This window comes from Brassica rapa, chromosome A07 (assembly GCF_000309985.2).
Source record: "Brassica rapa cultivar Chiifu-401-42 chromosome A07, CAAS_Brap_v3.01, whole genome shotgun sequence".
In the NCBI taxonomy this organism is placed as follows: Eukaryota; Viridiplantae; Streptophyta; class Magnoliopsida; order Brassicales; family Brassicaceae; genus Brassica; species Brassica rapa.
Window position 1 is genome coordinate 22,896,911 of NC_024801.2, and position 21,622 is coordinate 22,918,532.

Consider the following 21,622-nt stretch of genomic DNA (forward strand, 5'->3'; position numbering starts at 1 on the left):
ATGAAGACTTGGTCATCTCTATGAACCAAAGAAAAACTTTGATTTCTTTTAAAGATTTGGTTATTGTTTCCTGCTTAACTTCATTTTAGTTCATATTCAATTTTGGTTTTGTTTAATACAAGGAATGTGTACTACGTAGATGTATTTGCAAAAACACGATTACAATTTCTAGTTAAAACTTGTGGTTTTGCTTCTTTTATTTTTTATTTCCTTTTGGTGCATCTTTGGCTTAGTTAAATTGATAATGTACAGGTGTTCTTGTTATGAAAAATGTTTATATAATATAAATGTTTTAAAATTTATAAATGTTTCCTCTTTATTATACATGTTATTTGGAAAATTTGAAAAAGGAAACTAAATAAAAAAAATTCAATAATACTATTTAAATGTAATATTTTTAATTCATTAAGGATATCAGTGTAATCAACCATCGCGAGAGTTAACGTGAGCGCGACACATAAGAAACTGATTTCTCAAATAATATTATAGAGATTGTCTTTATCATATATTTTATTTGAAAAATATAAAAGGGAACATAAAAAAACAAAGATTATATTAAATTTTATTCATTAAATAAAATGCTTAATACTTTTAAAATATATATTATATTTTTAAGATTAAATTTTAAAAAGGAAGATTGTTTTTTACTTTAAAAATGAAGATTATTTTGTGAACTTTCCTTATTATGAATTACACTATATATAAAAGATATTTTTGTTTTTTAGATTTATAAAATATCTTTATTTGATAGGTTATTTGAAAAAAGGAAACCTAAATAAAAAGGAAAAATAAAATAAAATAATATTTAATAATGATAATTAAATATATTTGATTCATTAAGAGTATCATAGTAATCAACCACCGTGAAAGTTAATGTGAGCGTGACACGTATGAAACTGACTTCTCAAATAATATTATAGAGATTTTTAAATAACATAAACTATACTTTTGAATTAATAGAATATTTATTTATGTCTATATTTTCTTAGATAAAAATATATTTTTGCATATAATGTGATTTCATAAGACAATATTCACACACATAATCTTGATATTAGAAAAAGAAGTAATTCTAAACATAATTTTAAACAATACAAAAATATATATATTTTCAAAGTAATAGAAATAATTTTTATATATCTATCTATTTTCTTTACATAAAATAATTAAGTAACATAAACTGTTATAATTTACTTCTTTTGAAAAATTTATATATATGCATGAGACTGTAGAATATTATTGTTATATTAATTTACGTAATTTGGAATCAGACACTTTAGTTTACTTTATATTTATTCTAAGCACAATATATCTTAAATTATACATAATCTTTCTCAAATATATTTACATATTTAATACAACAACCAACGTAAATGCAAATAAGAAAATTAATCATAATTTTAATATATTAAAAAAATATTATAGTTAAATTCAGAGAAATAGATGCAACATAATATACTCAAACGATAATAAAATCGACTATAAAAACAATTAGATATAACATATCTAAAATCATAGGTCTGATTAAAGTAATATAATATTATTAATATAAATTATTCATACAAATTATAAATTATTATAAAATTAAAAATAAATAAAAATCAGTTATTATAGTATACTTATTTTATAAATATTTATACCCGTGCTAATCACCTAGTATTAAATAAATGTAATGGTCCTATATAGACTCTTTGCAAGTAGATAAATATTACTTCTGTTTTAATTAATAGTACTGATGATTTGCACACATACCTAATTTCAACACATAATTTCAACAAAAAAAATAGACAGTGCAATTTTCAATTATCTCTTTATTTTATGTAATAATAAATTTATAAATAAAATAAATGTTAAAAATGAAAAAGCATAGACTCGTGATTGAACCGCTATTTATTTCGGTTCGGTTTAGTTGCAGGCGTTAAAAGAAATGGAAAATAAAGCGGTCATTATAAAAAGAGAAAATGACTAGGATAGCACCAAACCAAGTTTTTGTTCCCAAAGTAGCACTCAAGACTCAAAGTCACAAAAATATGTTTCATTAAAGAGGTAAATATACACTTATACCCCTTGGATTAATTAATCCAAACCTTAGGGTTTAGAGTTAAGGGGGGTGAGGTTTTGGAATTAGGGTTTAAAATTTTATAAAAAAATAAATAATAAAATAAAAATTAAAATTTTAAAAACAGTTTCAAAAAGTATTTTTAAATTATAAAATGAAAATTTTAAAAAAAATAAAAAAAAAATTTGAAAAAAAGTATTTCAAAAAAAAAATTATAAAAATTTCGAATCTGAAACTATAAAAAAAATTTCTTTTTTTCATTTTTTTATTTTTATTTTGTTTATTTTTATTTATTTTTGTTTGTTTATTTAATTTTAAACCAATGGTATTAAGGATATTTTACCCTTTAATGAATGTCATTTTTGTGACTTTCTCTTTCTAATGCTATTTTTGTGACATAAACTTCAAAAGATGCTATTATTGACAATTGCCCTTATAAAAAGTGAAAACATAATAAACACGAGCCGCAAATTTTGCTAGGGTTTTTGCTGTTTCCTCTTCACTTCCAAGTTTCCGCCGCAGATACAAAGCAGAGACAGCCATGGCTACTTCCATTTCTCCTTCCGATCGTATCCTTTCTTACGTTAATATCATAGCTTCTCGCCATTAATATTAGAAATTTTCATTTTCAGAGGCTTTACTTGTGTGAAAGAGCCATTTTCTTCACTCTCTGTTGATTCTAGAGTAGATCTGATGTTTTTGATTGTTATTCCTTCATTACTTTTTTTTTTGTAATATCAGAAGCTGCAGATTTGCTGCAGAGTCTGTCAATTGATCAAGAAACCATGGCTAAAGTCACTGACAACACTGGGAATAATAAGGTATATTCATTCATTCATCTCTCTCTCTCAGAGTTGATTTTAGATTTTAGGGACAAAATGGTAATAATCCCATTTCATATTTGCAGCAGGATGTGTATGGCGGAAACAGTAACAACGGCTTCTCAACCAAGAAGAAACTTGGTTACAACAACTACTCTGCTCAAAAAGGCTCTTACGGTAGCTACTACTATCCTCAAGCCTATCAGTACCCGAGATATGGTTATGACATGACCTATCCTTCTGGAAAGACCACCAACAACACTCCCTACCTGGTATCTTCTTGACCTGTCTCCATAATAACCAACTTTATTATTTTTTTTATTGGTTCATGATTTTGGATTTTTTCTTATTGACATCAGGGACGATCTGGTGGTGGATACATGGACAGCATGTACTCAATGTACGGACCTTACAGTTACATGAGTGGCTATGGATATGACACTTATGGTTACGGCACTTACAAGTATACTCCAAACTGGTACTCGTTCAACAATGGATACAAGACAAAGGGTTACGGGCTTTATGGGAAAGAGAATGCCGAGTGGTTAAACGAGCTGAACAGAGGACCAAGAGCCAAGGGCTTCAAGTCTGGCCAGCCTGAAACTCTTAAAGATGTTTCTGTTCCAGATTCAAAGGAATACAACAAGGAAGATTTCTCTGATAGCTACTACTCCAATGCGAAGCTCTTTGTGATCAAATCGTACAGTGAAGACGATGTTCACAAGAGCATCAAGTATAATGTGTGGTCCAGCACTCCTAATGGTAACAAGAAGCTTAATGCTGCTTATAATGAAGCTAAAGACAAGTCATGCCCTGTTTTTCTCATCTTCTCTGTAAGTGAATATGGCAAATGACTTTGGATTTTGATTTGTTTGTTCCGATCTGATTAAATGAATGATTTTGTTTACAGGTAAACACAAGTGGGCAGTTTGTTGGTTTAGCGGAGATGGTAGGACCAGTTGATTTCAACCAGACTGTGGAGTATTGGCAGCAGGACAAGTGGGTTGGTTGCTTCCCTGTTAAGTGGCACATCGTTAAAGATATCCCTAATAGTTCCTTGAGGCATATCACTCTCGAGAATAATGAGAACAAGCCTGTTACTAATAGCCGTGATACACAGGAGGTCAGTGTCTTCTGGTCCTTTTCTACTTCATGTGAATGTTAGAATTTTTTTTAATTTGGGCTCTGTGGATTGTAAATGTGTGCAGGTAAAGATTGAGCAAGGGGTCAAAGTAATCAAGATTTTCAAGGAACATGAGAGCAAGACATGCATACTGGATGATTTTGTCTTCTACGAGAGTCGTGAAAAGATAATCAAAGAGGGGAAAAAGAAGCACCAGGAGTATAAGAAACAGGTTAAAGAAATAAAACTCTTATGTTGTGCCTTGTCTTAGATAATATCTGATGGAGATTGTTTATCTTTCAGCAGGCTTTGGCTGCCAGTGACAAAAAGGCCACACCAAAAGAAGAGCCTAAGGAAACCAAAGAGACTAGTAGTATGATACCAGAAGTAGTTGAAGAGATATCACAAAACGGCGTTGCAGAAGTTGCTAGCGCATGCTGAATGCTGCAGCAAGCTGCTTGCTTACTTTACCTTGGGTGGTTTTTTGTCCGTTTTCTCCCACCAAATTTGCTCACACTCTTTCTTAGAAGTTTTGAGTAAAAACCCACAAGACATGTTTTATGTTTGGCTGTTGAAGTAGAAGATAAAAAGTGATTTCAAAGTCTGTTGGTTATTTTCCTTTATTCCGTTATGAATCTTTTCGATTCTAGTGTTAAGCTTCTCTTCAAGTACACTTTTTTTTGTCATCTGGATTTTATTTTGAAACACACATTACAAACTCATGTTGGGGTGTGATTACAACAAGTCAGAACATCAGAGCCAGAACTTTAAGCCTGTGGTTTACACTAGAACCTAAACGATAATTAGCTAGAGACTCCTAACCAACCTGAGAGAGATTTGAGTTGTCACCATGATTCTAAAATGCCATCCAAAGAACTTGCACTATTAAGCAAAGGATTAAGGTTTATGACTCTCAAGAAAGCTCCCAGTCTATCCGAAAATCACCTGCAAGAACTAAAATCTCTAGAGACTGCTCACACCTCAAAAGCAAACTGATTGCCTAGACAAGAACACAAAACAGCTAGAAACAACCCTACATGGTAAAATCAAAATGTAAAGGAGAAAACCAAAATGTCATGTCAGTAATGGAAAGAGTAAAACCGAGAATCCATAACGATGCCACGTAAAACACAAAACATCTATTTAGCTCATAAGATTCATCATCTTAAAAGATAGGGAATTCGCATCCAAGAGTAAAAATGTGCAAAGAGGTAAAGTAGAAGCAACAATAAAAACAAAGGATGCAATTCAAATAACAATCTTAATCTTGAGAGCTGCTCATTCATTTCTTATCAGACTCAAGTTCCTTCCTCAACTGAAGCGAGAAGTCGTCATTAACATCATCATCGTCCCAGTCATCTTCCCACTGCTGACCAACTTCCTTCACTTCCTCTTTCTCAACCCAATCTGCTCAAACATATATATATATACAAAAAGATCCTTAGATAGAAGCAAAGAACCATAGCTTAAGAAACCTGAAGATCCATTCCATATTACAACTACCATACACTACACATCAGATCTACACATACAATATAGTTTTGCTTTATAAGTAGAAGCTGAATCTGATTATCCAGAAGCCAAAATCGAAGAATTAAAAGCTAATTAAGAAAGAAATGTCACCTTCGTTAATTTCAAACTCCTCGAACTCATCGTCGTCCTCGAACAGATCCATCTTTACTTCTTCAGTCGTCGCCTTCTGCTCTGCCGCCATGGTTACAGATCGTCAAGCCTGAGAACTATAATCACGCGCAAAAGTTGATAAGTTTTCACAAGTAAAATTCACCCAAAGTAGGAAGGAGCGTGCAAGGAAAGGAACCCTAACCTCTCTAGAGCTTTTAGATTAACGAAGCCGATTTTGTTCTCTCCCCGATTACCAACGATGGACTGTGTATATATTAGACAAGTTAAAAGCAACCGAGTTTCGTGGATCGGGCCTATTACGGGGCAGTTGAGAAATGGGCTTTAAAAGATAAGCCTATTAGTTAGTGGTTCTTAGTTCTTACAAGGGTGATCTGTATTTATATTTTTCAGCTGTAGAAGTTTTTTTTGCTAAAAACATGGTTTTATTTCTTTGTTGGAACCCAAATAATGTAAATAATTTTTTTCACAATGAGAATTGAATAGGAGTGTCTACTTTGACACTCTTTTACCACTAGACCAACAGTTCCAGTTCGTTGAAAGTTTTCTTTTCCTGTTTTACTTATGTAAGAACAACATTTGATATAAGTTCAACATAACCAAGTTCAAATAATCACTTGTAACGGCCAAATTATACAAAATTGATAAGAAGACCACAAACTTCCTCCGAAGGTTTGGTAGCAATTGAAAATTGTTGATCAATCTTGTTTCAAATATGTTGAGCTAATGATTATGATAAACCAATTATAAGAAATGCTACCGAAGGTCAATTATAAAAATAAGGTGCTTCATTCAATTACAAATAAAATATCATTAAACAAACAAACGTATGTTATTGTTCCATATGGCCTCAATATTGGCATTAGTGTTGCGAGTGATTTAATAAGAAAATAAAAAATGCAGAGTGATCAGTGATCACTGCGGCTCGAAAACTAATTCGCGATTCCAGCCTCTTTCTTGTTCTTCTCTTTGACGTACTCATCCATCTCACCGAGCCAGAGATCAGCAAACTCGCAATCCTTCCAAGCATCAAACCAAGGCCCACCCCTAGTATAATGCACAGCCTTAGGCTTCGTACTGGGATCGCCCTCAACAACACAGTTATGCCCTTCAAGAAAATTCCACACAAAAGGAACAGACCCAATCTCCTCATCCTCCAGCCACTGAAACCTATGGAGAAAAGCACCCGTCTGAGTATTCACAGTCTCCGGATCCAGGGCCTTGTTCTTCGGGTGTCCGCAGTTGTAAAGCACCATCGAGGACCAGTTCTTCCTCGGGTACACGGTCTGCACCGCGCCGTCCATCTTGGTCGTCTCTTTGGGAGTGTAATCGTGCTGAACGCACATGATCGCGTATCTGTCGTCGATGAGATCGACGAGCTGTTTGATGTCGGCGAGGTAGAGGAAGTCGCAGTCGACGAACATGGCCCAGCCTTGGTAGTTGGAGAGGTGAGGGGTGAGGAAGCGGGTGAAGGAGAACTCGGTGCTCTCGAGGGGGTTTCTTTCGCGCCAGTAGAGGCCGGCCTTTCTGAGATCTGATTGGACGATGGGAGTGATTGATACGGGGATTGAAGATCGCTTGGTGATGGAGTGGCGGCAGACTTGGTACGCGAGGTCTTCGCGCGGATCGTAACCGACGAAGATCCTGAATGGTTTGTTCTCGGTTGAACCGTTGGATCCGTTGCTCATTGTCATTGCCTTGTTTGGATCTGCGGTTAGATTTCATTCGCGAAGTTAAGATCTGTTATATCAATACGCTAAGAATTTTGCGGGAAGAAAAAAACTGAATCGTGAAATTGTTGGATCTATATCATTACGTTAAGCATTTTCACCAAAAAAACAAAAATCAGAATCGTGACGAAGCAGAACTATGAGAAACTCAGTATTCAAGAAACGTGATGATTCAAGAGATCAATAATGAAATTGCAGTGATTGAGGAAGGAAACAATGTACCGAGAGAATGATGAGTTTCGAGGTGTTAATGCTTGGAGAGAGCAAAAGGAATCCAACAACGGATTTTTCTCTGTTTTCGTTTTGAGAATTATTATGTTTCTTTCTTTTAATTGGACTAAATTAGGAAACCATAGATTTGGAGCGACGAAGAAGGAGAGGAGGTGATGAATCTTGACTCTTGAGTATAAATTTAACTAATTATAAATGAGAGATGACTCGGGTTGACCCGGGCGGTGTCGGTGTAAAACAAAACCCCGAATAAACCGAAATTTCTAAATCTAACCGAACCGGGTCCGGGTCCGGGTCTATTTGAGTTGTAGACCAAAAAAAAAGAACATTAGAATTGAGCGAGAGTTGTTGATCGAGAATGGAGATGGAGAAAACGACGAAGGAGATGGAGAAGTTGTGCCAGAGGTGCAAGGGAAGCTACTGAAAGAATATCCATAGAATATTCTTATTCATTTGTATTCAGCTCCTAGTCTATAGGAATATCTCCACGATCTCTGTAACAAGATGATCGTTATATACTCATGTAATTATGTTCAGTAAATCAACAGAAACATTCAGACTCACATGGTATCAGAGCATAGCTCTTTTTGATCCTTCTCCTCTGTTCGAATTTCTTTTTCCTTTCTCACGTTTGTTATCTCACCACTGTCTCGTCTGCAATGGCACAAGTTGCGCAAGTTGAGCGAGCTTTTGGAGTAACAAACATAAAAACGCACATTCCTATTGTGCTAGATTTAGACGTTTTCAATTACGACGCTTGGAGGGAATTGTTCCAAACCCACTGCCTCACGTTCGACCTATTGGGGCATATTGACGGTTCCTCTACTCCTACCGGAGACGATGATACCCCATGGCTGAAGCGCGATGGACTGGTGAAACTTTGGATCTACGGAACGTTGGCCCCGCCGCTTTTCAAATCATCCTTCAAAACAGGAGGAACAGCCAGGGACATTTGGCTTCGGATTGAAAACCAGTTCCGCAACAACAAAGAATCTCGGGCGATTCAGCTTGATAATGATCTTCGCACCAAGGAGATTGGAGATCAGACGATTCAGAAATACTCTCAGGAACTGAAATCCATCGCTGATCTCTTGGAGAATGTCGACGCTCCAGTCAGTGACAAGACGCTAGTAATGTATTTACTAAATGGTCTCAATGAGAAGTTTGACCATATCATAAACGTCATCAAACATCAGAAACCTTTCCCAAGTTTCGAGGAGGCTCGCAATATGCTGGAGCTAGAGGAGACTCGACTGAAAAAGACTACCAAGACGTCAGCTAGCCACACTGACACTTCGTCGTCTTCAACGGTTCTGATCACAACACACCGTGATGCTAAAACTGACACTCAACCACGCAATCAGGGAAGAAACAACAGAGGTAACAGACGCGGTAACAGAGGTCGAGGCAGGAACAACTACGGCTACAACAGACCTCAGTACATGTCTTGGAATGGTCCGCAACAATACTGGAATGGAGCCTACAACAATTGGCAGCAATACCCTACTCCACCATGGATGGCTTACCCCTCTGCACCTGCTTCTCACGGCATGTTCCAGACGCGACCATCAACACCTCAACAACAAGAAGCTCACATGGTTCAGCCGACCCGAGACTTTCAGGATATGTTCAGTACCATGAGCTTGGCGGAACCTACATCAAACTGGTATATGGACTCGGGTGCCTCATCTCACATCTCATCATCACCAGGTAACCTCCAGTCTGTTGTTAACTTGCGCACCGGAAACTCAATCGTTGTTGGTAATGGATCTAAAATTCCTATACACTGTTCCGGAAACACTTCTGTTCCTACTAAGTCCAGACCTTTACACCTCCAAAATGTTCTGGTCGCACCTGAAATTGTTAAAAATCTTATATCTGTCCGTCGTTTTACAAAAGATAACTGGTGCTCTGTCGAATTTGATCCATTTGGTTTTTCTGTGAAGGACCTTCAGACACGGAAAACCATTCTCCGCAGTAACAGCTCAGGCGATCTTTACTCCCTTCCATCGCCTCTCCATCAAGCTCACACTGCTCTTGTTGCTGTTTCGCCTACTTTATGGCATAAGCGTCTTTCACACGCAAATAATGAGGCTATACGCTCTCTTGTTTCTTCTTGTTCTATCAATTGTAATAAGGAAAGCTTGCAATTTTGCAATGCTTGCCAATTGGGTAAACATCTCAAACTCTCATTTTCGAAATCTCTTAATAAAAGCTCTCAGCCGTTTGAACTGATTCACTCTGACCTCTGGACTTCACCCATTCCTAGTCTTAGTGGTATTCGTTATTATGTGCTGTTTCTAGATGATTTCTCACATTATCTTTGGGTTTACCCTATGCGACAGAAGAGTGAAACGTTCTCTAAATTCTTACACTTCTCTTCTTATGTTCAGAAACAACATGGAAAAACAATTAAATCACTTCAATGTGATAATGGAGGGGAGTACAACAATTCTCAATTTCAAAAACATTTTTCTGAAAATGGGATTGTTTTTCGGTTCTCTTGTCCTCATACCTCGCAACAAAACGGTAAAGCCGAGAGGATGATAAGAACCATCAATAACTCTATTCGTTGCCTTCTTTTTCAGGCCCAGATGTCACCAGCATATTGGGTTGAAGCTCTTCATGTTGCAGCCCACAACACAAATATCCTTCCTTCTTCTGCAACAGAACGTAAAACACCTTACTCCATTCTGTTTGGTCATCCCCCGACATACGACAGTTTGCGTGTGTTCGGTTGCCTATGTTTTCCAAACCTAAACCACTCAAATCTTCACAAACTCTCTCCTAGATCGACACCTTGTCTGTTTCTAGGATATCCATCAAATCACAGAGGCTATCGGTGTCTTGATCTCAGGACAAACCGAATCATAATCTCTCGTCATGTCATCTTTGACGAGACGACCTTTCCGGCTGCTCAGAAACAATCCTCTCCATCCAATTCGTACAACTTCCTGGATGGTTCTGACTATACTTCACCGATGTTTCAATCAATCCTGCAGTCACAAACTATTCCTGTTGCTGGTACAAATTCCCCAGTAGCGCCCACTGCCTCTGAAACACAACCTCTTGCTCCTGTTGCATTACCAACAGCTCCTGCTCCTGTCCAGCGAATGACTACTCGAGGTCAGTCTGGCATCGTTAAACCTAAAAAGATTTTTAGCCTTTACAGCTCTTCAGTTTCTCGAATTCCTACAACTCATCAAAAAGCTTTGTTAGATCCAAATTGGAAACCATCAATGTTTGAAGAGTACGATGCTCAAATTAAAAATAAGACATGGAGGCTGGTTCCAAGGCCTAAAGGTGCTAACATTATTAATTCAATGTGGTTGTACAAGCACAAGTTTGATGCAGATGGAACTCCAACTCGTCACAAATCGCGGCTGGTGGCTAATGGCAAGACACAGGAGGAGGGCGTCGACTATGCTGAGACTTTCAGCCCTGTTGTCAAGCCGGCGACAATAAGGTCTGTTCTGGATATCGCTTTAAATCATGGATGGTCGATAAGGCAACTGGACGTAAAGAACGCCTTCCTCCATGGTACAATCGAAGAAGATATCTACATGCATCAGCCTCCAGGCTTTGTTGATAAGACAAAACCCCACTATGTATGCAAGCTGGAGAAAGCATTATATGGCCTCAAGCAGGCTCCAAGAGCCTGGAATGCCAGAATGAGTCAATACTTACATCGACTTGGTTTTCTAACATCAAAATCCGATGCCTCTCTTTTCGTTTACAAAAATAAAAGGGATCTTGCATACTTACTTTTATATGTAGACGACATAATCTTAACAGGTTCCAGCCCCGCTTTGATCCAGCGGATCACAGACAGTCTCAAAACAGAGTTTCCAATGTCAGATATGGGGACATTAAGCTACTTTCTCGGTATCAAAGTCGATCACAACAAAGCCGGTCTTTTCTTGTCTCAGCGTCAATATGCAACGGACATCATTGAGAGAGCAGGCATGTCCGATTGCAAACCAATCTCAACTCCAGCAGACGTCAATGCAAAGTTATCAGCTGAAGGTGGGGAACGTGTAAGCAATCCAACAGCATACAGAAGCCTAGCAGGAGCACTTCAATATCTGACCTTCACACGGCCAGACATTACCTATGCAGTTCAACAAGTATGTCTCTTCATGCATGATCCACGCCAAGCACATCTCACTGCTCTGAAACGGATTATCAGATATGTGCAAGGGACAAAGGACCATGGCTTGCAGATGTACCGATCGCAAAACTCTTCATTGACAGCTTACTCCGATGCTGACTGGGCCGGATGTCCAGACACTCGCCGCTCCACTTCAGGCTACTGTGTTTACCGAGGTAACAACTTGATATCGTGGTCATCGAAACGTCAAGACACAGTATCACGATCAAGTGCCGAGGCCGAATACAGAGGTGTCGCAAACACAGTCGCAGAAACATGCTGGATCAGAAACTTGCTTCTTGAGCTTCATCAACCGGTTTCCAAGGCAACTCTGATCTTCTGCGACAACATCAGTTCAGTATATCTGTCCGCCAACCCTGTAAAGCATCAGCGGACCAAGCATGTGGAACTCGATATTCATTTTGTCAGAGAAAAAGTGGCTCTCGGACAAGTAAAGGTACTGCACGTTCCGTCCTCTTCGCAGTACGCGGATATCTTCACCAAAGGACTCCCTTCATCACTGTTCTTGGAGTTTCGCTCCAGTCTAACCGTCCGTTCACCTACCGATTCGACTGAGGGAGGGTGAAAGAATATCCATAGAATATTCTTATTCATTTGTATTCAGCTCCTAGTCTATAGGAATATCTCCACGATCTCTGTAACAAGATGATCGTTATATACTCATGTAATTATGTTCAGTAAATCAACAGAAACATTCAGACTTACAGCTACAGAGACTCCTCGAACAACGCTTCCTCTTGCCGTTTTCATCCTTCCTTCTTCGTTTGTCGTCGCCACGATGACCAGAAAAGGTTACTCCTCAGAAAACCTAAATCCGCTTTGTTTGATGGAAATTTTTAAATCCCAAAACAGCTTGAAGAATTAGTTACACTGATTTCATCATTAGGGTCAAATGGGTATTAATCTGATTCTTTGTGTGTTTATTATTATAAGTAAGATAAATATGAGTTATGTTGTCTTTATTGGAGTATTAACTTGTCCTGATTAAGATGGTATTGACAAATGAAGGTACTATGAATTGGGACCAGAAGATCCACCATATGCAGCCAAGTTCTACGATTGCTGCGGTGCAGAGGATCCTAATGCACCTGGATGTGTCACCAGCCCTCACATTTCATATGACGACTGAACTTTTTCATTATGCCTGTGCTTTAAATTTCTATAAACATTATGTAAATAATCTCATGTACCATAGTGTTCACTGTTCACCTCGTGGAATGAAATAATTGGCTTGTGATATATGCGTGGTTACTGTCTTTGGACCACCTTCAGGGTTGTACACAGCCCGAGTGAATTGTTTAGCTTGAAGCTTGCTTCGATGAGTTTTGTTGTGTGTCAGAGTACTTTTGATCTTCACAATGATTGAAACAGTTTCTTTCTCAATTGTGATAATTTTCCAATGAAGGATTAAACAACTAAGTGAAATTTGCCTTTTTAGGTGTTTATTAAAGTGAGAATTAAAACACAAACAAAAACAATGTAGGTTTGGGGAAATTCTTTTCTTTTTGGTCTTTATGATGAATCCAGACATCAAGTACAATTTAGGTAAGGATTTGAGATCAGTTTGATTGTTCCTCACTTAGTCCACTGTTTCTAAGACTGATGAGATGAGGCTAGTGTACTGTACTTTTAAAGCAGTGCAGCTTCTTTGGCATGAAAGATTGGTGTAAAACTTTAAGTAATAACAATAAACCAGAAAAATATATTTTCCATAAACAGGTTGTTATATCTCTTATTAACAAACTCAATTCAGATGTAATTATATGTGTAAACAACTTTTCTCTGCTGTCTTTCTAATGGAATATGGAAAGATATATTCTGATATTATGTGTGTATCAATTCTCATAACTTCTTACCATAATTCTCTCTGTGTATTGTGTATATATTACTCTGTTTACACATAATAATACATTCATTCAGACCTACATCTTCCACATGGTATCAGAGCCATCGATACTCTAAAAACCTAAAATTTCCTTTCTCTTGGCCGCTCTATTTTTTTTTTCTCTTCGACTATCCGTACTGTTCTTGGCATTGCTGTTAACAGAGATTGGCCGGTACGTCAACTGGATGTGAACAACGCATTTCTCCAAGGGAATCTCACTGAAGAAGTATACATGTGTCAGCCTCCGGGGTTTGTGGATCCTGACAAACCAAATCACGTCTGTAGACTTCGGAAAGCTATCTACGGTCTCAAACAGGCACCGAGGGCTTGGTATGTTGAATTACGAAACTATCTTCTCTCTGCAGGCTTTGTCAATTCACAAAGTGATGCTTCTCTCTTCATCTACAAGCGTAACGGTGACTGGGTCTATTTATTAGTCTACGTTGATGATATGTTAGTAACTGGAACCAATCAGGTGTTGGTACAACATATTATTGACAGCCTAGCTAACCGGTTCTCTATAAAAGATCTTGGTCAGCTCAGTTACTTTCTTGGTATTGAAGCAACACGTACCGCTACTGGTCTTCATCTGATGCAGAGGAAATATATACTGGATCTTCTTCTCAGGACCAAGATGACAGATGCTAAGACTGTTGCTACTCCGCTTCCCTCCTCTCCTAAGCTAAGCTTACACTCAGGTGCTCCTCTGGCTGATCCGAAGGAATATAGGATGGTGATTGGGAGCTTGCAATATCTCTCGTTGACAAGACCTGATATCTCGTATGCGGTGAATCGTCTCTCTCAATTTATGCATAAGCCGACTGAGGATCATTGGCAAGCAGCCAAGAGAGTCTTGAGATACTTGTCTGGCACGTCAACACATGGTATTTTTCTTCAGAAACAGGCACACCCACAGCTTCACGCCTTCTCTGATGCAGATTGGGCAGGAGATACAGATGATTATGTTTCTACTAATGCATATGTTGTCTATCTTGGTAATCAGCCTCTGTCCTGGTCATCGAAGAAGCAACAAGGTGTCTCTAGATCCTCTACGGAAGCGGAATATCGTGCAGTCGCAAATGCAGCAGCTGAGCTGAGATGGGTGTGCTCCCTCCTCACGGAACTGGGTGTTCTTCTTCCACAGTGTCCCACTATATACTGTGATAATATTGGTGCCACATATCTCTCAGCCAATCCAGTTTTTCATTCAAGGATGAAACATATAGCCATTGATTTTCACTTTGTTCGTGGTCAAGTTCAGACTGATCTTCTTCGAGTTGCTCATGTCTCAACTAGAGATCAGCTAGCTGATGGCCTCACTAAGCCTCTGTCCAGAACACGCTTTCAAGAGCTACGAAGCAAGATTGGAGTCACCTCACCTCCTCCATCTTGAGGGGGTGTATGGAAAGATATATTCTGATATTATGTGTGTATCAATTCTCATAACTTCTTACCATAATTCTCTCTGTGTATTGTGTATATATTACTCTGTTTACACATAATAATACATTCATTCAGACCTACATCTTCCACATGGAATAGTTAGGCACTTAGTGAAATGGAGATGAGGGACGAGAGCTTGAATTTCTTAATCTTTGTGGAGTCTCGTGGCTGGAACAAAACCTCGGTGCTCGACCTTACAGTCACTTCCTTCGACTCTGATCTTGAACTGCCTTCACTTCTGTAGTCCCTATACGAATAACGAACCTGCAACCTCGACGGAGCTGCAAACACGAATTTTTAGAAAAAGAAAACATTAAGAAAAATCCAGATTTTAAAAATGTAAAAAAACATAGAAGCAAATAGAAGAAGATAATGAAATTTGTTTTGAAATCTAAAGAAAGAGAAAATTACCGAATCCAAGCATGCTTGTTTGCTGAATAGAGATACGGTCAACTTTAGATCTCTTGATCTGTTTCAGAGCCAAAGTATCTTCCTGCTTTCCTTTGAACTCAAGGAACTCTCCTAACACAATCTTGCTACTTTTAAGCTCCACCCTGCATCACAATCAAACCTTTAAAAAAAAAAAAAAAACTCTCCGACCAGAATTAACTTATTCCGGAGAACCAAATCTCTCTTTCTGACCTATCCCACATTGGTGCAGTGCCAAGGATGAAGTTAAGTTTTTGATGCGAAGATTCCTGCATCTCTTTGCCTGTCCACAATGCACCTTTCACCCAACCAGAAAGTGTTTTTCTTGATACTGGTTTCAGATGTTTCCACTCTTCGTATGTAATTACCTCACTCGGAAACGCATGCATTGTACTGAAATAAACACAAGTTTTTGCATCACTAGAAAACCAAAGAATATTATATTTAGGGGGTAAAATAGTCACACGCCCACACAGTTCAAAAGGGTCAGAAAACATGTAAATACTGAAGGTCGCAAAGATAAACAACACATACCGAAAATTTGGATTGGGAATTACAACTTTGCAAGACAGGTTTTCTTCTAGCAAAGTAACCCCTCTTTGTTCAAGATATGATTCTAGAACTGAAGCTTGTTTCTTGACTTCAACCAGCTGAGAAAATATAAAGATATTAGTCAAAAACAAAGTTGCATAAATGGATGCCTAATGCAGGTCAGCTTTGCTCTTGCATATAATCAAGTGTTCTAAAAATCGGTATAGGCAGCATCTAGATGTCCGCCTAGTCGGCAAATGGGACCTGAAACACTTTTTTCAAAAATCGGTCTAGGCGCCGCGGATAATCAATGATCTTATATAAAGCGCCTAAATGCCATAGAGCCTAACGGCGGCTAGCGATTTCTTAAACATTCAATTCAAACATATAATCTTGTCTATGAATGTGTAAAGAGGGTTCAGGAGACAAGAAGCAACAGTTTTATCAGCACTAAGCTAATTTCATAATAATCTACTAAAGCAACAACAAACATAGTCTTTGTAATCATTGCACAGACGTACAGGATCAGGGTAAGTCTGAGTTGTATGATGCTTCCCAGCTTCACAAACCCAGCTTCCATCGCTGGCTACCGTAACAATCCCAGATAGAGTCTTGACACGGATCACCACAACTTGTCTAAAACAAACATATGAAGTCAACACATATCACAGAGAGATAAAAGAGGGAGAGAAGAAGAAGTTACCCTTTAGTGAGGAGGACAAGGTCGATGTCCTGTCTAGAAGAAGTGTCTGCATCTGGAATACGAAGCCCTACATAAGCTTTTCCACCATAAAGCTTCTCAAGTCTGCAAAACTCAGTTGTAACCAATATAATCAAGAACCAATGAAGGGAATCAGCAAAGTGGGTTAAAAGAGAAGGGTTACCTGTGAGCGACGGAGAAGAGAGCAGTGGAATCGGAGGAGGTTTCATCGGAAATCTCGTCGTCTTTGAAGAAACGGCGGACGAACTTGTAGATTAGGAGACCACAGATGATCTCAGCCCACATCCTTTTTTTTTTTTTTTTCCTTGGGGGAAATAAGAACGCTTTGAAAGTAAGATAAAGAAAGTAAACACATTTGATTAGATATTATGTTTGACCCCTTGTGTTTCAAAAAAAAAAAAAATTTGAGCATTTTTTTTTCTAACAATTCTAATTACCTTGTTAAAATTCAAATCTCATTTCATCACAATAAGAACATCATTAGTGGTAGGATACTACAAAAAGTCTCTCACATAGTTTTAAAATAACAAAAAAAATTCTGAGAACATCATTAGTGGTTGTATTTTTTAAATAAAATACTAAAAAAAATCTATTTTAGGAAAGTTTTCATTTTCATTGGGAAATATTGTAAATTTGGGGTTGTGATTTAGAAATTGAGATAACAAGAATTTTTGTTGATAGATGAGTATTTTTTTAGAATTTTTTATCAATAGGTTGTATTTTTTAAATAAAATACTCAAAAAATCTATTTTAGGAAAGTTTTCATTTTCATTGGGAAATATTGTAAATTTGGGGTTGTGATATAGAGATTGAGATAACAAGAATTTTTTTTGACTGATGAGTATTTTTTTAGATTTTTTGATCAATATGTTGTATTTTTAAGATTTAATTCTCAAATATTCTATTTTAGGAAAGTTTTCATTTTCATTGGGAAATATTGTAAATTTGGGGTTGTTATTTAGAAATTGAGATAACAAGAATTTTTGTTGATAGATGAGTATTCTTTTAGATTTTTTTGATCAATATGTTGTATTTTTAAAATAAAATACTCAAAAAATCTATTTTAGGAAAGTTTTCATTTTTATTGAGAAATAATGTACATTTGGGGTTGTGATTTAGAAATTAGGATAACAAGAATTTTTGTTGATAGATGAGTATTTTTTTAGAATTTTTTATCAATATGTTGTATTTTTAAAATAAAATACTAAAAAATCTATTTTAGGAAAGTTTTCATTTTCATTGGGAAATATTGTAAATTTGAGGTTGTGATTTAAAAATTGCGATAAAAAGAATTTTTGTTGATAGATGAGTATTTTTTTAGAATTTTTTTATCAATATGTTGTATTTTTTAAATAAAATACTCAAAAAACTATTTTAGAAAAGTTTTCATTTTCATTGGGAAATATTGTAAATTTGGGGTTGTGATTTAGAAATTGAGATAACAAGAATTTTTGTTGATAGATGAGTATTTTTTTAGAATTTTTTATCAATAGGTTGTATTTCTTAAATAAAATACTCAAAAAATCTATTTTAGGAAAGTTTTCATTTTCATTGGGAAATATTGTAAATTTGGGGGTTGTGATTTAGAACTTGAGATAACAATAATTTTTTTTGATAGATGAGTATTTTTTTAAAATTTTTTATCAATAGGTTGTATTTTTTAAATAAAATACTCAAAAAATCTATTTTAGGAAAGTTTTCATTTTCATTGGGAAATATTGTAAATTTGGGGTTGTGATTTAGAAATTGAGATAACAAGAATTTTTTTTGACTGATGAGTATTTTTTTAGATTTTTTGATCAATATGTTGTATTTTTAAGATTTAATTCTCAAATATTCTATTTTAGGAAAGTTTTCATTTTATTGAGAAATATTGTACATTTGGGGTTGTTATTTAGAAATAGGATAACAAGAATTTTTGTTGATAGATGAGTATTCTTTTAGATTTTTTTGATCAATATGTTGTATTTTTAAAATAAAATACTCAAAAAATCTATTTTAGGAAAGTTTTCATTTTTATTGAGAAATAATGTACATTTGGGGTTGTGATTTAGAAATTAGGATAACAAGAATTTTTGTTGATAGATGAGTATTTTTTTAGAATTTTTTATCAATAGGTTGTATTTTTTAAATAAAATACTAAAAAATCTATTTTAGGAAAGTTTTCATTTTCATTGGGAAATATTGTAAATTTGAGGTTGTGATTTAAAAATTGCGATAACAAGAATTTTTGTTGATAGATGAGTATTTTTTTAGAATTTTTTATCAATATGTTGTATTTTTAAATAAAATACTCAAAAATCTATTTTAGGAAAGTTTTCATTTTCATTGGGAAATATTGTAAATTTGGGGTTGTGATTTAGAAATTGAGATAACAAGAATTTTTGTTGATAGATGAGTATTCTTTTAGAATTTTTTATCAATAGGTTGTATTTCTTAAATAAAATACTCAAAAAATCTATTTTAGGAAAGTTTTCATTTTCATTGGGAAATATTGTAAATTTGGGGGTTGTGATTTAGAACTTGAGATAACAATAATTTTTGTTGATAGATGAGTATTTTTTTAAAATTTTTTATCAATAGGTTGTATTTTTTAAATAAAATACTCAAAAAATCTAATTTAGGAAAGTTTTCATTTTCATTGGGAAATATTGTAAATTTGGGGTTGTGATTTAGAAATTGAGATAAAAAGAATTTTTTTTGACTGATGAGTATTTTTTTAGATTTTTTGATCAATATGTTGTATTTTTAAGATTTAATTCTCAAATATTCTATTTTAGGAAAGTTTTCATTTTATTGAGAAATATTATACATTTGGGGTTGTTATTTAGAAATAGGATAACAAGAATTTTTGTTGATAGATGAGTATTCTTTTAGATTTTTTTGATCAATATGTTGTATTTTTAAAATAAAATACTCAAAAATCTATTTTAGGAAAGTTTTCATTTTTATTGAGAAATAATGTACATTTGGGGTTGTGATTTAGAAATTAGGATAACAAGAATTTTGTTGATAGATGAGTATTTTTTTAGAATTTTTTATCAATAGGTTGTATTTTTTAAATAAAATACTAAAAAATCTATTTTAGGAAAGTTTTCATTTTCATTGGGAAATATTGTAAATTTGGGGTTGTGATTTAGAAATTGAGATAACAAGAATTTTTGTTGACTTATGAGTATTTTTTTAGATTTTTTGATCAATATGTTGTATTTTTAAGATTTAATTATCAAATATTCTATTTTAGGAAAGTTTTCATTTTATTGAGAAATATTGTACATTTGGGGTTGTTATTTAGAAATAGGATAACAAGAATTTTTGCTGATAGATGAGTATTCTTTTAGATTTTTTTGATCAATATGTTGTATTTTTAAAATAAAATACTCAAAAAATCTATTTTAGGAAAGTTTTCATTTTCATTGGGAAATATTGTAAATTTGGGGTTGTGATTTAGAAATTGAGATAACAAGAATTTTTGTTGATAGATGAGTATTTTTTTAGAATTTTTTATCAATAGGTTGTATTTTTTAAATAAAATACTAAAAAAATCTATTTTAGGAAAGTTTTCATTTTATTGAGAGATAATGTACATTTGGGGTTGTGATTTATAAATTAGGATAACAAGAATTTTTGTTGATAGATTAGTCTTCTTTTAGAATTTTTTATCAATAGGTTGTATTTTTTAAATAACATACTCAAATAATCTATTTTAGGAAAGTTTTCATTTTCAATGGGAAATATTGTAAATTTGGGGTTGTGATTTAGAAATTGAGATAACAAGAATTTTTGTTGATAGATGAGTATTTCTTTAGATTTTTTTATCAATAGGTTGTATTTTTTAAATAAAATACTCAAAAAATCTATTTTAGGAAAGTTTTCATTTTCATTGGAAAATATTGTAAATTGGGGTTGTGATTTAGAATTGAGATAACAAGAATTTTTGTTGACTGATGAGTATTTTTTTAGATTTTTTGATCAATATGTTGTATTTTTAAGATTTAATTCTCAATATTCTATTTTAGGAAAGTGTTCATTTTATTGAGAAATATTATACATTTGGGTTGTTATTTTGAAATAGGATAACAAGAATTTTTGTTGATAGATGAGTAATCTTTTAGATTTTTTTGATCAATATGTTGTATTTTTAAAATAAAATACTCAAAAAATCTATTTTAGAAAAGTTTTCATTTTATTGAGAAATAATGTACATTTGGGGTTGTGATTTAGAAATTAGGATAACAAGAATTTTTGTTGATAGATGAGTATTTTTTTAGAATTTTTTATCAATAGGTTGTATTTTAAAATAAAATATTCAAAAATCTATTTTAGTAAAGTTTTCATTTTCATTAGGAAATATTGTAAATTTGGGGTTGTGATTTATAAATTGAGATAACAAGATTTTTGTTGATAGATGAGTATTTTTTTAGAATTTTTTATCAATAGGTTGTATTTTTAAAATAAAATACACAAAAAATCTATTTTAGGAAAGTTTTCATTTTCATTGGGAAATATTGTAAATTTGGTGTTGTGATTTAGAAATTGAGATAACAAGAATTTTTATTGATAGATGAGTATTTTTTTAGAATTTTTTATCAATAGGTTGTAATTTTTAAATAAAATACTCAAAAAATCTATTTTAGAAAAGTTTTCATTTTCATTGGGAAATATTGTAAATTTGGGGTTTTGATTTAGAAATTGAGATAACAAGAATTTTTGTTGACTGATGAGTATTTTTTTAGATTTTTTGATCAATATGTTGTATTTTTAAGTTTTAATTCTCAAATATTCTATTTTAGGAAATTTTCATTTTATTGAGAAATATTGTACATTTGGGGTTGTT

At 34.4% G+C, this 21,622-nt stretch overlaps 5 protein-coding genes and 1 long non-coding RNA gene across 11 annotated transcripts; 3 read left to right on the forward strand and 3 right to left on the reverse strand.

Annotated features, from left to right (window-relative positions):
- Nucleotides 1-2,472: 2,472 nt before the first annotated feature.
- LOC103831043 (YTH domain-containing protein ECT3) lies at nt 2,473-4,709 on the forward strand. 3 transcript variants are annotated; one of them, XM_009106887.3, is made up of 7 exons: nt 2,473-2,628; nt 2,801-2,880; nt 2,967-3,152; nt 3,240-3,713; nt 3,791-4,003; nt 4,089-4,235; nt 4,307-4,709. In XM_009106887.3, exons 1-7 carry the CDS (start codon nt 2,601-2,603, stop codon nt 4,442-4,444), a joined length of 1,266 nt encoding a protein of 421 aa, XP_009105135.1. In that variant the 5' UTR covers nt 2,473-2,600; the 3' UTR covers nt 4,445-4,709. The 3 variants fall into 3 exon arrangements, with proteins under 3 accessions (XP_009105135.1, XP_009105137.1, XP_009105136.1); XM_009106889.3 differs by having other exon boundaries at nt 4,310-4,709; XM_009106888.3 differs by having other exon boundaries at nt 2,474-2,628; nt 2,970-3,152.
- A 357-nt stretch (nt 4,710-5,066) lies between these two features.
- LOC103831044 (protein DELETION OF SUV3 SUPPRESSOR 1(I)) lies at nt 5,067-5,930 on the reverse strand. 2 transcript variants are annotated; one of them, XR_004449207.1, is made up of 4 exons: nt 5,829-5,930; nt 5,627-5,742; nt 5,178-5,410; nt 5,067-5,146 (listed from the first exon to the last, which is right to left on the reverse strand). XR_004449207.1 is itself a non-coding variant. In XM_033274946.1 (3 exons), exons 2-3 carry the CDS (start codon nt 5,715-5,717, stop codon nt 5,286-5,288), a joined length of 216 nt encoding a protein of 71 aa, XP_033130837.1. In that variant the 5' UTR covers nt 5,718-5,741; nt 5,829-5,917; the 3' UTR covers nt 5,121-5,285. The 2 variants fall into 2 exon arrangements, 1 of the variants encoding a protein (XP_033130837.1); XM_033274946.1 differs by having other exon boundaries at nt 5,121-5,410; nt 5,627-5,741; nt 5,829-5,917.
- On the forward strand, nt 5,749-6,679 carry LOC117126577. Its single transcript, XR_004449208.1, has 2 exons — nt 5,749-6,013; nt 6,044-6,679. It is a non-coding gene; the product is annotated as an uncharacterized LOC117126577 (long non-coding RNA).
- On the reverse strand, nt 6,415-7,809 carry LOC103831045 (protein CDI). Its single transcript, XM_009106892.3, has 2 exons — nt 7,597-7,809; nt 6,415-7,352 (listed from the first exon to the last, which is right to left on the reverse strand). The coding sequence occupies exon 2, from the start codon at nt 7,336-7,338 to the stop codon at nt 6,577-6,579; it is 762 nt and encodes a 253-aa protein (XP_009105140.1). The 5' UTR covers nt 7,339-7,352; nt 7,597-7,809; the 3' UTR covers nt 6,415-6,576.
- LOC103831046 lies at nt 7,785-13,154 on the forward strand. The gene is made up of 3 exons (XM_009106893.3): nt 7,785-8,020; nt 12,482-12,567; nt 12,785-13,154. Exons 1-3 carry the CDS (start codon nt 7,964-7,966, stop codon nt 12,903-12,905), a joined length of 264 nt encoding a protein of 87 aa, XP_009105141.1. The 5' UTR covers nt 7,785-7,963; the 3' UTR covers nt 12,906-13,154.
- Nucleotides 13,155-13,437: 283 nt separating this feature from the next.
- LOC103831047 lies at nt 13,438-17,186 on the reverse strand. 3 transcript variants are annotated; one of them, XM_033274945.1, is made up of 8 exons: nt 16,949-17,186; nt 16,768-16,869; nt 16,586-16,700; nt 16,068-16,183; nt 15,747-15,926; nt 15,516-15,658; nt 15,195-15,385; nt 13,438-13,573 (listed from the first exon to the last, which is right to left on the reverse strand). In XM_033274945.1, the coding sequence occupies exons 1-7, from the start codon at nt 17,068-17,070 to the stop codon at nt 15,204-15,206; spliced, it is 960 nt and encodes a 319-aa protein (XP_033130836.1). In that variant the 5' UTR covers nt 17,071-17,186; the 3' UTR covers nt 13,438-13,573; nt 15,195-15,203. The 3 variants fall into 3 exon arrangements, with proteins under 3 accessions (XP_033130836.1, XP_033130835.1, XP_009105142.1); XM_033274944.1 differs by having other exon boundaries at nt 13,438-13,569; nt 15,192-15,385; XM_009106894.3 differs by having other exon boundaries at nt 13,438-13,565; nt 15,187-15,385.
- Between the last annotated feature and the right edge of the window lie 4,436 nt (nt 17,187-21,622).